This window comes from Vulpes lagopus, chromosome 6, assembly GCF_018345385.1.
Source record: "Vulpes lagopus strain Blue_001 chromosome 6, ASM1834538v1, whole genome shotgun sequence".
Lineage (NCBI taxonomy): Eukaryota > Metazoa > Chordata > Mammalia > Carnivora > Canidae > Vulpes > Vulpes lagopus.
Window position 1 is genome coordinate 46,298,449 of NC_054829.1, and position 16,752 is coordinate 46,315,200.

The window sequence follows — 16,752 nt, forward strand, 5'->3', positions numbered from 1 at the left end:
TGCTTAAAGTGCCTCACAGAAGGCGGGCATTTTGTTTGGTGCTTTGCGTGGACATTCATGAGGATAAGGGAGCCAGACCCTGGGCCATCCGTCACCTGCATGCTGATGCCTTTTCCCCATACAGGTTGCCATCCAGCTGAATGACACGCACCCCGCACTTGCCATCCCTGAGCTGATGAGGATTTTTGTGGATATTGAAAAGCTGCCCTGGACCAAGGTCTGGAGAGTTTGGCTTCCTTTTCCTTTAATTAAATAGAATATCTGTGGTTCAGAGATTTTGCCAGAAGCTCCTTATACAATTTTCAAAATAAGTTACTGTTACAAACTTCCAATGGTTAAATGTAAAGTCTGCCCTCGTGCTAACATTTCTGTGTCCTTACTGCTTTCCAGGGAGTAAAAGTAAGAAATAAATCAATACATTCTAATGGGACACAGCTCAGTAGCTCAGACTTACATTGTGATTACCATTTTTGTGTCTAAAAGGATTCTAAATTAAATTCTCCAACCTCAGAACACAGCTAATTGAAAGTGTCCCCAGCAGTTTGCAAATCGGTATTTTAAACATACTCTGTATTTCTCAGAACATTGCTTGTTTGTATTGCTCAGATTTTGCCTATTTAATAAGTGGCATGTTAGGATAGTAGAGAAGACTTACCAGTATGTTGTCTTCAATTTTATCAGACAGTTTTACAAATGGCTGCTTCCCTCCTCCCCTCCCACACCCCCACACAAAACATATTCCAAGTCTCTGGATCATTCAGAACTTGGCAGAATTGAGCATGTCTAACTGTGCAGATGAACTGTCCTGGTTGCAGAATGGCAGGAGTTGAGGGAATGTTTGGTCTTGTGTGATGGGGTGTGCACCCGAGAGGCAGCCTTTCTGGCAGAGGGAAGCAGCTAACTCTTCTCCTTTTCCTTCAGGCATGGGAGATTACCCAGAAGACCTTTGCGTATACCAACCACACGGTGCTCCCAGAGGCCCTGGAGCGCTGGCCTGTAGAGCTGGTGGAGAAGTTGCTTCCTCGACATTTGCAAATCATTTATGAGATAAATCAGAAGCATTTAGATGTAAGTCATTTTTAGAGATTCACACCCCTTTTGAGAATGAGATCTTGAGATATTAAGGGTGGCGATCATGTTCCCTCTGATCAAACTGGAGGCCCAAACATCTGTCAGTTGTTGATACATCAAAAGTATTCAAGACTAATGGGGGGGCTCCATTAAAGACATTTTTTTGGAAACAGAATGGAGAGTGACATTGCAAACCCAGCCCCCTTCTATGAGAATGAAGTTTCATATTTGTTCCATCACAGAATTTTCTGAGGAAGTGACATTTTCTCAGTGTTGCTTTAAACCTGAGTGGCCAGCAAGGCCTTTCTCTTCCTTTGGCTAGAGAATTGCGGCCTTATTTCCTAAAGATGTCGACCGTCTGAGAAGGATGTCTCTGATAGAAGAGGACGGAGGCAAAAGGATCAACATGGCTCACCTCTGCATTGTGGGCTCCCATGCTGTGAATGGCGTGGCTAAAATTCACTCAGACATTGTGAAGAACCAAGTGTGAGTCTCCATTCCTATGGTTGTGAGTCGAACATTACTCCATGAATGCACTCGTGCTGGTAAATGCAGGTTTGCCTCTTGGGATGAAGAAAGGCCAGGTCAGAATGTGCAGAAGTATTTTCTTGTATTCAAAGTAACTTCTCTTCAGAAAGAAAATGCCTTCTTCTCTGAGCCATCCTAATTCTAGATTTAGGAGCAAAAAAAAAAAAAAACCCTATTCTGCTGAAAAGTCTGGTGTGTATATATATATATATATATATCAGGGCCAGGAAATCATATGGAGGTGATTTGATTTGGATTTTTCTTATAATTATTTTGAATTGCAAATGGATTTCTATTTTAGAGTGAGAGCAGGAGCTGTTGCCAGCCCCTTACTCCACCTTTAATCTTTCTAAGCCTTCACTTGGCTTCGTGAATGTAACAGGAACCAGCTCTTTCAGACAGATTCAGTGATGTGTCTCTTCTGTCTCCAGATTCAAGGACTTCAGTGAGCTAGAACCAGACAAATTTCAGAATAAAACCAATGGGATCACCCCGAGGCGCTGGCTGTTACTCTGCAACCCAGGGCTTGCAGAGTTAATAGCAGAAGTAAGTGGAAAGTCAGGGGAGTCCTGACCACAATGCAAGAGGTGGTAGAATTTCCTTCTAATTCGTGAATCCAGGCTGCAGCAGGCAGCTACATCAGCCCTCAGCAAGTGTCATGTCTGTGCTGTCCCCCAAGTCTCCATGCTCGATTTAGTTCTCCTCTGTAGCCATCTTGAAATTCTTAATTTTTAAACAAGGAGTCCACAAATTCTGTAGCTAGCAACAGTACTCATAGGATGCATAGATGGAAGATGGTGTGAGCCTATTTAGTAAGCAAAGATCATAAAAATAATTGGTAGAAACTTGGTTCCATGTTACCCCTTTTAAGTAGGTTTCCTGCCTTTTCTTTCTTTCTTTTTTTTTTTTTTTTAATTCATGAGAGACACAGAGAGAGAGAGAGGCAGAGGGAGGGAGAAGCAGGCTGCATGCAGGGAGCTGGATGCGGGACTCGATCCTGGGATCAGGCCCTGAGCGAAAGGCAGACGCTCAACCGCTGCGCCACCCAGGCGTCCCCAGCCTTCCTGCTTTTAACACTTGCTGCTACTCACACTACATTTAAGATACTAGCAAAGTGTTCTTCCCACACAGCATTTCCAGCCTCTGCTGTGAGTATAGCCGTTGTGTGTGCTGTGCGGTAGGTCAGCTGTCCCGTAGCAGGCACCCGCCACAGACTTACAGAAACTGCTTGTGTGGGCTGGACTGTCATCCCTGATTAAAACCACCGCCTCTTCTTTAAACCGAAAGAAAATCGGAGAAGACTACGTGAAGGATTTGAGCCAGCTGACAAAGCTACACAGTTTCCTGGGCGACGACGTCTTCCTCCGAGAAATCGCCAATGTGAAGCAGGTGGGGCTCCTCCCCGCGGTTTCTCTGCAGCAGCCCTAGTGCTGAGGCTTCATTACGCCCCTGTTTTTAAAAACAGACCACCTGACGCTTCCGAGTCAAACAGGGCTCTGGCATCACGCACTGTCTCAACAGGAGAACAAGCTGAAGTTTTCCCAGTTCCTGGAGAAGGAGTACAAAGTGAAGATCAACCCATCCTCCATGTTTGACGTGCATGTGAAGAGGATCCACGAGTACAAGCGGCAGCTCTTGAACTGCCTGCACGTGGTCACCATGTACAACCGTGAGTCAGTCCTGTGGCCCCCCCGCCCCCGGGAGGTGGAAGCAGCACTCTAGGCGGGGTCTCACCCCCCCCCCCGCCCCCACCAGCCGTCAGCTGTCCTCCATTCCATCCACTTCTACATCTTTTTCAGGCATTAAGAAAGACCCTAGGAAGTTATTTGTGCCCAGAACGGTCATAATTGGTGGTAAAGTAAGCCGATTCCATTCCCTGGGGACGTGGGGGCCCTAATCTTTTGCCATTTCTTCACTGCATTCTGCTAGTGTGTTTGATGTTCTTCCCCAAGGCTGCCCCAGGGTATCACATGGCCAAAATGATCATAAAGCTGATCACTTCAGTGGCAGAGGTGGTGAACAATGACCCTGTGGTTGGAAGCAAGTTGAAAGTCATCTTCTTGGAGAACTACAGAGTGTCTCTGGCTGAAAAAGGTAGTATCCTCATCACACATCATGCCAGGCCAGGGCAAATTTTAGGGAAAAGTTACATGATATGGAAAAATGAGGTAGCTGGGTTCAGGGGGCCAGTAACTTAGGAAGGAAAGTGTCACTCTTGGGCAGAATAGGGCCCAGGCTAAAAGTCTTTAAGCTGATCCAGCTGACAATGAGATTGCTGTCCCCATGTCAGTATCACAGATTACATTTGCAAGTTCATTTTCCTACCAGCTAGCTAGTCAGAGCTCCCCTAAGTTCTGGCAAAGTGCAGACTGTGCTCTACAAAGGAAAAGAAAGGAAAGGTCTTCCATTCCCAGCTCCAGTCTTGCAACAGAACACCAATTCCCCAGCCCCCGATATACTTCTGGCCACTTCATGGAATGAAGAAGGGCTGTCATTTGTTCACGTGGCAACAGGGAATGAGGACAGATGTCAGGCTGCCAAGCATGAGGCTTAGATGTGCTTAGATGGGCACTGATCATGCATAGAGTTCCCACACGGGGACAGTGAGACTGGCAAAAAGCCAACATCTCTTTCTCTGCTGCTCTTTTCGCTTATTTGCATCATGTGCTTACAAAGCACCATCCACATGCAAATGCCAACTGTGCATTCACCCAAGTCCCAAATTGAAAACAGACCTTTCTCTTTTTTGAGATATTTTTGGGTCTTCTGATGTTACTATTTAAGACTGTATGCCTAAAGAGAAAAGAGCCAGGTTCCTACCGATGCAAATGAAGATATATCTAATCCACAAATAAGCCTTCAAAGTGGAACAGAGAATTGGCTCTGAACTTTGAAGTCAAAGAGGGAGAAAGGGGCCTTCTGGCAGCATTAATTTGTGTGTAAATTAGGCTGAAAGGTCAGAAGCTTGGTGTCTAGCCCCAGGCACACCTCACACCTCAGGTGCACTGGGCACATTTCCCTGCCGTGAAAGTGGGAAAGATGGAAAGGTGAGAGATGGAAGGGTAGAAGGAATGCAGACAATCCAATTTCCTCAGATCATAAAGGAAGGATCAAAAGAAACTGAATTTTAAAAATCAAAAAGAGAAGTTTCAATATATTTTATAAAGTTATAAAGCAGAAGAACTAAAAATAAAACCATAACACAAGTTGGAAGAAGAGAAACATAGTGTCAACTTTTACCGCAGAAAGCAATAGGTGCTCTCTAGTTTACAGACCAAGAAAGTAGTATAAGCATATAATTAGTTAGCACTGTGGTTAGTTAACCACCCAGAGAGCACATCAAAAAATGGACAAAAGCAGTTGCCTGAGTCAAGGGGAAGAGTAAGATCCATCCTTCAATACCATATGAATGTTGTCTTGATGTACATGGACTACTTTCATGATCCACACAGGCCAGCTAGATAAGTACTCGGATACAATACAAGCAGATCTAAAAGAGGCAGAATCACTGATTTTAATATGCCTTGCTTGCCAGTCATTCCAGCTACAGACCTGTCGGAGCAGATTTCCACGGCAGGCACTGAAGCCTCAGGAACAGGCAATATGAAATTCATGCTGAATGGGGCCTTGACCATCGGGACCATGGATGGGGCCAACGTGGAAATGGCAGAGGAAGCTGGGGAAGAGAACCTGTTCATCTTTGGCATGAGAGTAGATGATGTGGCCACTTTGGACAAGAAAGGGTAAGAGAGCAGCTCCTCTTCATCAAGCAGGTGCCCTCCACCCCCAGGAGAATGCCTGCCCACCCAGGTATCCCACTGAGGCTGGGTCACATGAAATGTGGCCACAGAACATCTCCCCTGCACCAGGGCAGCCTCCTCACAGCTTAGTTTGATTAAACCTAGCAAGTGCATGTGAAAGGAGTTTAGGCACAGGTACATGAAGTCAATGCCATTTGTTATCAGCCATTGTAGAGCCAGCCTTTGGGAGCTGTCACTTCTCTGCATCTAGGATTGTGACTTGGATCCAAAGATGAACCAGTTGCTAGTTTGTTTTTGCCTATAACTTAAACCATCTAGTGTTCTTTTAAGATTTCAGAGAGATGGACCCAAATGTGATAGAGGATCGGTCTGGATGTACAGAAGCACCCATGAGTACTTGTTTCAGTTAATATCTAGATAAGTTTATTAATCTGAATTCAAACAAATAAGGAGCTCTGCCCAAAGGAACTATGGGGATCAAAAAATTTGGAGGATGTTGAATATACTTCCTGACTTTAGAAGTAAATTTCCACTAAGGAACAAATTTGGGGATTTGTGAGTCCAAAAAGCAACTGGTCCACTTAACATAATATCTGCTTAGGGCCATAAAATCCTTTTGAAATGAATTTTACTGTATTTTACCAGATTGGATTATTTTTATTATTTACTGTCTTTTGGGTCTTCAGTTAGAAGGAACTAATCAAATTTAGGGAGGAAAATTTTTCCAGATCTAGTCAAATATTATACTCCTGTTGAACTCTATGATAATAATGGCTTCTGTAAATACTAATTTTTCTGAGTGCATTTTTCACAGCTAATGTAGCATCTAGGGTATTGTTTTGTTCTGTTTGTGAATTCCAGTATAGTTAAGTTAGTGCTACATTAGTTTCAGGTGTGCAATACAGTGTATCAGTGTATCAGATTACAGTGTTAATCAGAATTAAACAATTCTGTGTATCACCTGATACTCATCATGGCAAGTGCCCTCCTTAATCCCCATCACCTATTTAACCCATCCTCCTACCCACCTCCCCTCTGGTAACCATCAGTTTGTTCCCTACATAGTTAAGAGTCTGTTTTTGGTTTTTCTCTTTTTTTTTCTTAATTCATTTGCTTTGTTTCTTTTAGTTTTACATATGAGTGAAATCATATAGTATTTGTCTTTCTCTGACTGACTTATTTCACTTAGCATTATATTCTCTAGATCCATCCATGTTACAAATGGCAAGATTTCATTCTTTTTATGGTTGAGTAATACTCCATTGTGTATATATACTATTTGTTTATCCACTCATTTATCAGTGGACACTGAGGCTGCTTCCGTAATTTGACTATTGTAAATATCGCTGCAATTATTTGATGATGCTACATCAAAGGGATGTATGCCTTTGAATTTGGGTTTTCATATTCTTTTGGGTAAATACTCAGTAGTGGAATTACTGAATCATATAGTAGCTCTATTTTTTATTTTTGAGGAACCTCCATACTGTTTTTAACAGTGGCTGCACCAGTTTGCATTCTTACCAGCCATGCATGAGAGTTTCTCCACATCCTTGGTGACACTTGTTTCTTAGAGTTTTTATTTTAGCCATTCTGACAGGTGCAAGATGATATCTTGTTGTGGTTTTGATTTGCATTTCCTTGATGAAGAGTGATGTTGAGTGTCTTTTCGTGTGTCTGTTGGCCATCTGTATGTCTTCTTTGGAGAAATGTCTGTTAATGTCTTCATTCCATATTTAATTGGATTATTTGTCTTTTTGGTGTTCAGTTGTACAAGTCTTTATATATTTTCAATACTAACCCTTTCTCAGATAAGTCATTTGCAAAAATCTTCTCCTATCCAGTATAGGTTGTCTTATAATTTTATTGTTTCCTTTGCTGTACAAAAGCTTTTTATTTTGATGTAGTCCCAAGTTTATTTTTGCTTTTGTTTCCCTTGCTTCAGGAGACATAAATAAGAGAATGTTACTATGTCCCATGTCAGAGAAATTACTGCCTGCACTCTCTTCTAGGACTTTTATGGTTTTGGATCTCACATTTAGGTCCTTAATCTGTTTTGAGTTTACTTTTGTGGAAGAAAGTGGTCTAGTTTCATTCTTTTGCTTGTAGCTGACCAGTTTTCCCAACATTATTTGTTGAAGAGATTTTTTTTCCCATTACATATTCTTGCATCCTTTGTCTAAGATTAATTGACCATATAATTGTGATCTATGTGTCTCTTTCTGTGCCAGTACCATATAGTGTTTTGATTACTACAGCTATGTAGTATATTTTGAAATCTGGAACTGTGATATCTCTTGTTTTGTTATTTTTTAAGATTGCTTTGGCTATTCAGAGTCTTTTCTGGTTTCACACAAATTTTAGGATTATTATTTTAGTTCCATGAAAAATGCTGTTGAGGGCAGCCTGGGTGGCCCAGCGGTTTAGCGCCGCCCTCGGCCCAAGGCGTGATCCTGGAGACCCAGGATTGAGTCCCATGTCGGGCTCCCTACATGGAGCCTGCTTCTCCTTCTGCCTGTGTCTGTGCCTCTCTGTGTCTCTCATGAATAAATAAATAAATAAATTTAAAAAAATAAAAGAAAGAAAAATGCTGTTGATATTTTGATAGGGATTGCATTGAATGTGTAGATTACTTGTGTAGTATGGACATTTTAACAGTATTTGTTCTTCAGACCCGTACCCATGGAATGTCTTTCTGTTTCTTGTGTCATCTTCAATTTCTTTCATCAGTGTTTTAGCTTTCAGAGTACAGATCTTTCACTCCTTGGTTAAGTTTATGTATTTTATTATTTTTGGTGTAATTGTAAGTGGAATTTTTTTAAAAATTTATTGTTCTGTTGCTTCATTATTAGTATAGAAATGAAAGAATTATATATATTGATTTTTGTATCCTGTGCTCTTACTGAGTTTGTCAGTTCTCGTAGGTTTTTGGTGGAATCTTTAGGGTTTTCTATATATAGTATCATGTCATCTGCAAATAGTGAAAGTTTTACTTCTTCCTTCCCAATTTGGATGCCTTTTATTTTTGTTGCTGTTGTTGTGTGATTGCTGTGCTTTCCAGTGATGCTGAATAAAAGTGGTGAGAGCGGACAGTCTTTTCTTCCTGACCTTAAGGGAAAAGCTCAGTTTTTCCCCATTAAGTATTATGTTAGCTATTGGTTTTTCATATATGGCTTCCATTATGTAGAAGCATGTTCTCTCTACACCTACTCTGTTGAGAGCTTTTATCATGAATGGATCGTGTTATTCATCAAATGATTTTTCTGCATCTATTGAAATGACCATCTGGTTCTTATCTTTTCTCTTCTTGTTTCTATATATCAGATTGATTGATTTGTGAATATTCAACCACCCTTGCTTGCATCTCAGGAATAAATCCCACTTGATTGTGGTGAATAGTTTTTTTTGATGTAGTGTTGGACACACTTCACCAATATTTTGTTGAGGATTTTTGCATCTGTGTTCATTAGAGATATTGGCCTATAGTTCTTTTTTTATAGTGTGTTCATCAGGTTTGTATCAGGGTAATGCTGGCCTCATAGAATGAATTTGGAAGGTTTTCTTCCTTTTCCATTTTTTGGAATGGTTTGAGAAGAATAGGTATTTTAAATGTTTGGTAGAAATCATCTGTGAAGTTGTCTGGTCCTGGACTTTTGTTTATTAGGAGTCTTTGGATTACTGAGTCAGTTTCACTACTGATCTGTTGTACTTCTCTTATTTCTGATTTTGTTTATCTGAGTCATCTCTCTCTCTCTCTTTTTTAATGAGTCTGAATAAAGGTTTATCAATTTTGTTGATGTTTTCAAAGAACCAACTCCTGGTTTCATTGCTCTGTTTTATTGGTTTTTTTTTTTTTTTTTTTAGTTTTTATATTATTTATTTCTGCTCTACTCTTGATTATATCCTTACTTCTACTGACTTGGGGTTTTGCTTGTTTTTCTTTTTCTAGCTCCTCTAAGTGTAAGGTTAGGTTGTTTATTTGAGATTTTTCTTGCTTCTTGAGATTGGCCTGTATTGCTTTAAACTTTCCTCTTAGAACAGCTTTTACTTCATCCCAAAGATTTTATACCACTGTGTTTTCAATTTCATTTGCCTCCATGTATTTTTTAATTTTCTCTTTGATTTCTTGGTTGACCCATTCATTGTTTAGTAGCATGTTATTTAAGTTCGTATATTTTTGCTCTTTCCAGATTTTTTTGTGGTTGATATCTAATTTCAAAGTGTTGTAGTTGGAAAAGATGCATGGTATGACTTCAATCTTTTTTTAATTTATTGAGACTTATCTTATAGCCTAACATGTGATCCATTCTAGAGAATGTTATGTGTCCATTTGAACAAAATGTGTATTCTGCTGTTGTAGTAGGGAATGTTCTGAATATATCTGTTAGATCCAATCTAGTTCAATGTGTCATTCAAAGCCAGTTTCCTTATTGATTTTCTGTGTGTATGATCTATCCATTGATGTAAATGGGGGGGTTATAGTCCTATACTATGATTGGACTACTATTACTTCGTTTGTTAATAGCTGCTTTATGTATTTGGGAGCTCCCATGTTGAGTGCATAAATGTTTACAATTATTTTATCTTTCAGTTGTTCCCATGATTAATGTAGTCTGTCTCTTACAGACTGTTTTAAAGTCTATTTTGTCCAATATCATTACTGCTACCCTGCCTTTCTTTTCATTTCCATTTATATAATGAACGTTTTTCCCCCTCTTTTCACTTTTAACCGGCATGTGTCTTTATGTCCAAAGCACACCCGTTGTAGGGAGCATATAGCTAGGTCTTAGGTTTTTTTTTTTTTTTTTTTTTTTTAAGATTTTATTTATTCTTGAGAGACACAGAGAGGCAAAGACCTACGCAGAGGGAGAAGTAAGCTCCTTGCAGAGAGCCCGATGTAGGACTCCATCCCCAGACTGGGGATCAAGTCCTGAGCTGAAGGCAGAGGCTCAACTGCTGAGCTACCCAGGCATCCCTAGGTCTTGCTTTTTTATCCATTCCATCAGCCTAGGTCTTTTGTTTTGAACAATTAGTCTATTTACATTCAAAGTAATTGTTGATAGGTATGTACATATTGCCATTTTGTTACTTGTTTTATGGCTGTTTTTACAGTTCTCTAGTCCTTCTCCTATTCTCTCCTCTCATGGTTTTGTTGGCTTTCTTTAGTGTTATGTTGGGTTCCTTTTTCTTCTTAAATATCTATTACTGGTTTTTGATTTGTGGTTAGCATTAGGTTTGTATATAACATCTACATTTAGCAGTCTCTACTAAGTTGATGGTCGCTTAAATTTGAACCCATTCTTTACTCCCCCCCCCCCCCCCCGACATACACATTTTAGGTATATAGTGTCATACTTTACATCTTTTCATTTTGTGGATCCCATGACTGATTTTTAACTTTTTTTTAAATTTATTTATTTATGATAGTCACAGAGAGAGAGAGAGAGAGAGAGGCAGAGACACAGGCAGAGGGAGAAGCAGGCTCCATGCACCGGGAGCCCGATGTGGGATTCAATCCCAGGTCTCCAGGATCGCACCCTGGGCCAAAGGCAGGCGCCAAACCGCTGCGCCACCCAGGGATCCCATGACTGATTTTTAAAAATATACTTATTTTTACTGCTTTTGTGCTTCCTCCTTTTCTTACTCCTACTTAGTCTTTCCTTTCCACTCAATTCTTTTTTTTTTTTTAATTTTTTATTTATTTATGATAGTCACAGATAGAGAGAGAGAGGCAGAGACACAGGCGGAGGAAGAAGCAGGCTCCATGCACCGGGAGCCCGATGTGGGATTCGATCCCGGGTCTCCAGGATCGCGCCCTGGGCCAAAGGCAGGCGCCAAACCGCTGCGCCACCCAGGGATCCCTCCACTCAATTCTTTTTAACATTTCTTGTAGTGTTGGTTTAGTAGTCATAAATTCCTTTAATTTTAGTTTGTCTGGAAAACTCTTCATCTCTCCTTCTATTATGAATGATATTCTTGGCTGCATTTTTTTTTCTTTTAGCACTTTGAATATATCATGCCACTTTCTTCTGACCTGTATAGTTTCTGCTGAAAAATCAGCTCATAGCCTTAGGCATTTCCCTTGTATATAACTGTTTTCTTTTCTCTTGCTGCTTTTAAAATTCTCTCTTTATCACTACCTTTTGCCATTTTAATTACTATGTGTCTTGGGGTGGATCTCCTAGTATTGATTCCAAATCCTAGATCCAGATTTCTATTTCCTTCACCAGATTTGAGAAGTTTTCAGCTATTATTTCTTCAAATAAATTTTCCGCCCCCTTTTCTTTCTCTTCTTCTGGGATCCCATAATATCAGTGTTATTACACTTGTTGGTGTTGCTGAATTCCCTAAATCTATTTTCATTTTTTATTATTCTTTTTCTTTCTTTTTCAACATGATTGTTTTCCATTACTCTTCCTCCAGGTAGCTAATCCCTTCTGCTTCTTTATTCTACTATTTATTCCACCTAGTGTATTTTTAATTTCAGTTATTAAGTTCTTAATCTCTGGTTCTTTTTTATGTTTTCTCTTTATTAAGGGTCTCATTAAGGTCCTTTACTCTTTTTTCAACTCCCATGAGTATCTTAAGACTGTTACTTTAAAATCTCTATCAAGCATATTACTTATTTCCATTTTGCTTAGGTCTCTTGCTATGATTTTGTCCTGTTCTTTCATTTGGGACATTTCCTCTGTCCTTCACTTTGTCTAACTTTCTATGTCTGTTTCTATGTGTTAGGAAAGTCGGCTACATCTGTTCTTGAAAGCAGTGGCCTTATGAATAAGAGGTCCTGTAGTGCCCTCTAGTGGTGCATCATCCTCTGTTCACCAGAACCTGGTGCTATGCATGCTGCATGCGCCCTGCCTGCTATTGTAGCTGAGCCATTTTTTTCCTTCAGTCCAATTGTCTGCAATGGTTCTTTGCCTGTTGTGGCATGGTTTGGTCCTTGTGTCATGAGCCAAGTTGGGGCTGCCTTGGACTTGAGTGGAGTCAGACCAGGCATTTGCCAGAGCTGTAGTCACACCAAACTGCAGTGCATTCTCCCTGTATCATCCCCTGAGCTTTCATTGGTGGGCAGGGCTTGCAATCAGACCAGCTGTCTGCCCCAGCCCACTGCTGGGGCTGCAATCTGATTGTTGTATATGGTTATCTTTCCCTCTCCCTGGGGACAAAATTCACTTTGATGCTGGCCCCTGTTGGGTCTGCTTGCAGACTTGTGGCACCCCTTGTGGGCTCCAGCCAAGAGCATATTGTAAGGGGCAGGACCACAGGAGAACACAGAGGCAGGGTGGACAGTGCCAACAAGGTTTGCAAAGGTCTGCTGTGTAAAAGGACCTAGGGCAGAGGGCTGACTGGTAGGGCATATCTGCAGGAGAACCAGGGGGCTGGGTGCACTGTTAGCAAGTTAGGTAGCGAGTGTTGGCATAGCACTTGTTCCCACAGGTGTCCATGCGGATAGGCTAGGGATCAAGGAAAGGAAATAGTGCCCACCAGCTCCTTTATTCCTGGAGAAGTCTCCAGAAGATCCCTGTCCATTTAGCACATGCTCTAACATTAGTAAACAAATCTCCCTCTAGTATAGCCCAGGTGTTTTTTAAACTGCTGCTTCCATACTATATCCCCATGGGGCACCCTTGCTGTGCAGGAACTTGGTTTCCTGTTGCTGTCCTCACTCTCCCAGAGCCAAGCCTGCTGATTTTTAAAGCCCCAGGTGGTAAGCTCCGCTGATTGTAAAAATTCACAAAATTCAACCCCTCTTGTTTTTAGAGAAAAATCTTATGGGGATTTGTCCTTCCCATGTGGGCTCCCTAGTGTGAGAATTTGTTTCTCTCCCCTTTCCATGCCCATGGCATCCCTCCCTCTTGAGGATAGTCCCATGGGTCACTTTAGCTCCCAACCACATCTCTGTCCTTCCCATCCTCTTTGATGTGACTTCTCTATGTTTAGCTGTGAAGAGTTTGTTCTGTCAGTCTTCAGATCATTTTCTCAGCTATTTACACTGATGTGAGGGTTATCTAGCTGTATCTTTGAGACGAGATGAGCTTAGAGTCCTCCTACTCTGCCATTTTCCCTGGAAGGTGCCTGTCTAGTGTATTGTTAACCACACACACTAACAGAACCTTTTTCTTATCACCCCCACAGGTATGACGCAAAAGAATATTATGAAGCACTTCCAGAGCTGAAGCTGGCCATTGATCAAATTGACAATGGCTTCTTCTCTCCCAAGCAGCCTGACCTCTTCAAAGATTTAATCAATATGCTATTTTATCATGACAGGTGAGTTCCCCCAAGAAGATGGTGCTATTTGGGCCATGAAAAGGGGATAAGAACATCTTAAACCAACTACAACACATCTGTATAACTAGCATAGATGTGTGATCTGAGAAGCTAACCTACATGTGGAAGGAAAAATTAGATATTCTAACTATGCTAGGAAGGTTAAGAACAAGACCCATAAATATGGTATTATTTTTCTCTTTCCACTGGTATACCCAGCTTTCAGATAAATCCATATGTTGATATTCTTACATGTGGGAAGAACCATATAAAGGTTGAGGGATGGTTAAAATTCTTGTAAATAGAAATTTAAGTTTGGTAAACCAGTCATGCCTGACGTTAAGCAAAAGAGAATTTGGGGGAGGGGGAGTGCGCCCCCTGGGTGGCTCAGTTAAGTATCCGACTCTTGGTTTTGGCTCAGATCGTGGTCTCAGGGTCATGACATCGAGCCCCACATCAGGCTCCATGCTCAGCATGGAGTCTGCTTGGCATTCTCTCTCTTTCCCTCTCTCTCTGCCTCCCACTCTGCCCCTCCTTCATCTCATGCCCATGTTCTCTCTCTCAAATAAATAAGTCTTTTAAAAAAAGAAGCAAGGGATCCCTGGGTGGCTCAGCGGTTTGGCGCCTGCCTTCAGCCCCAGGATGTGATTCTGGAGTCCCGGGATCAAGTCCCGCATCGGGCTCCCTGCATGGAGCCTGCTTCTGCTTCTCCCTCTGCCTGTGTCTCTGCCTCTCACTCTCTCTGTGTCTCTTATGAATGAATAAATAAAATCTTTAAAAAAATAATTAAAAAATAAAAAAAGCAAAAGAGAATTTTAAGTGGAATCTTAGCACACATATTTTAATGAAGTTTTTGTTGTTTTGTTTTTTTTCCTTCCAATTATAAAATACAGGTTTAAAGTCTTCGCAGACTATGAAGCCTATGTCAAGTGTCAAGAAAAAGTCAGCCAGCTGTACATGGTGAGTACACTGCTGAGACCTATAAAAGAAACCAGTTTACTTCGGTTAATTAAAATTTTTGTTTCTTTTTATTAAATCTAAATAACAGAGCCCCGTTAATCCAAAAAGAGAAATGAGGCAACTGTCTAGGATATTCATATCAAACTTGACTTTTCCCAAATTCAGACAGAGGCTGGGATTTGACATCTAAGTAGCATTTGTAAATTTTTTAATATCCAAGTTTAAAAAATCACAATTCAGTATTTTTTGAGTGTCTACCCTGTAGCAGGCATGCCCTGAAAGCTAAGTCTATAAAATCAAATTAAATATTCATTTTACTTACTCATTTATTTGACAGGCTTTGACAGTTCTCTGTGGGAGGCACTATGCTGGGGTCCTTCACCAAAAGCATACATCAGAATCACCAAAGCAGCTTCTCCAAAATACAGATGCCAGCCCCTCTCTGAGAGATTCTGGCAGTAGGGAGGATCACCATCATATTTGAAAACTTGCTAAGATAATTCTCAGGCTGAGCCTCAGTTAATTAGGATAAGGACTGACCCTATTCTATGAAAATTGCAAAAATAGTGCCTTTCCTGGACTACCCAGAGTGAGGCTACATATAGAATATAGATGTAGATAGAGAAGGGAGCTTTCTTATTTGAACTTAAGGAAAAGAAAGGAACCAAGAAAGAATGTGCTTTACTAAAAAATAAAAATAAAAATAAATTTTAAAAAACCTAGAGCCATGTGAGTAACCCTTCACATGCAAGGTTATGCATCTTCATTAAATAATAGCCCAGCCCTCCAGGAACATTTAGTAAATGCTAATAAATATGGAAAGGTTGACCATCTCTGATGAGAAAGACTTTTAAGTAATTGCAGGCACTACAGCGGGATGGATACAGGATACAGAAGGAGGCTGGTTCTGTTCCAGGACTCCAGGATGGTTTTCTTGAGGTTGATACCTTGAGCTTTCTGGGCATGATTGCCCTTGCCCCTAGTAGTCTCGATTTTTGCCCTCCAATTCAAAAGCCATTCTACAGCAGAATAGCAGGGTTCCATAAAATCTTCACACCCTTTGGACACATGAGTACCTACTTCCAACTAAAACATGATTCACTAACATTTCTCTCTATCCCTTTCCCAAAACAGGTGACCAGGTAGTTCCTATAGTCATCCCACAGGTCCCAAAGGGGTTTTAAAATGGGATCTGTCAAGGCCCATGCTGCTTTACAGACCTTATCTTCTGGTAGAATCATATCCAGTCCCCCAAAAATGTATAGCCCAGAGTAAACTCAAGTTAATAACTATCAGCAAGGAGGGGCAGTACCCAAGTTAAGCTGAGTGGCTCACTACTTGCTTCCAAGAACTCAAAGACGAAGAAAATGGCCAACTCTACCTCTTTCCTCTTGATCTCAACTCCTGCTTGTGTATGGAATGTCTACAGAGGACAGGAAGTATAAATAGAGCAGGAAAGGAAAATATGAACAAGGGCAAGGACAAATGTGAATGTCAGTTTTTCACAGTAGATCCCTTTTGGTAATGTTATGGCCCAAATCCAGAGATGCCCATCTCAAAGCCCAGCATTTGGCTCATTCTTTCTTGTTCATTAGGGCAAATCTGAAGTTTTTACTCATAACAATTATCATATTGTCAGGTTTAGAAACATATTGGGAAGCCTATTCATTATCCATTTAAATAGCTAAAGAAAGTAAAGAAAAGGAAGTTTTTATTCTCCTCTTATTTAGTAAATTTTCAAAGTCTGAATAAACTAGTGTTAGATTCTGTGTTGCAATACCTTATAGGATAATCATAGTTTTGGTTTTTCTCTTAAATGTTTATAATGCATTGCTAAAAAATAATTGCTTATTTTTTGGAAATATATTTTCTTAATCACAATACCATACTTATCCCCTTTGTCAAGGGCATAAATACATCATTCATCCTTCAAACTAAATTATGTTAAAAAAAATTACCACATTAACCAGATCAGTTATGCCAAATTTAAATGGACTGGCAGTTTGCATATGAGCAAAATCTTTGTAATTGTGAGCCTCATTCGTTTTTTACCAAGTTATCTTAAGATGCTTATAAATTAAACTTCTTTTATTAAAAAAAAATTTATTACTCATTTAGCTTTGAGTAATATTCTAGTCTTTTTCTTTCAAATTTATTG

General features: G+C 40.4%; 1 protein-coding gene across 1 annotated transcript in view; it reads left to right on the forward strand.

Moving 5' to 3' along the window:
• The window catches only part of PYGL (glycogen phosphorylase L), a 42,204-nt gene that overhangs the window by 24,173 nt on the left and 1,279 nt on the right, over positions 1-16,752 (forward strand). Inside the window, exons 9-19 of the mRNA XM_041758231.1 lie at positions 125-217; positions 922-1,068; positions 1,394-1,557; positions 2,031-2,145; positions 2,887-2,988; positions 3,121-3,268; positions 3,399-3,457; positions 3,552-3,693; positions 5,135-5,342; positions 13,500-13,634; positions 14,528-14,594. Of these exons, the coding sequence (XP_041614165.1) occupies positions 125-217; positions 922-1,068; positions 1,394-1,557; positions 2,031-2,145; positions 2,887-2,988; positions 3,121-3,268; positions 3,399-3,457; positions 3,552-3,693; positions 5,135-5,342; positions 13,500-13,634; positions 14,528-14,594 (1,380 nt within the window). The remainder of the gene's footprint in view (positions 1-124; positions 218-921; positions 1,069-1,393; positions 1,558-2,030; positions 2,146-2,886; positions 2,989-3,120; positions 3,269-3,398; positions 3,458-3,551; positions 3,694-5,134; positions 5,343-13,499; positions 13,635-14,527; positions 14,595-16,752) is intronic.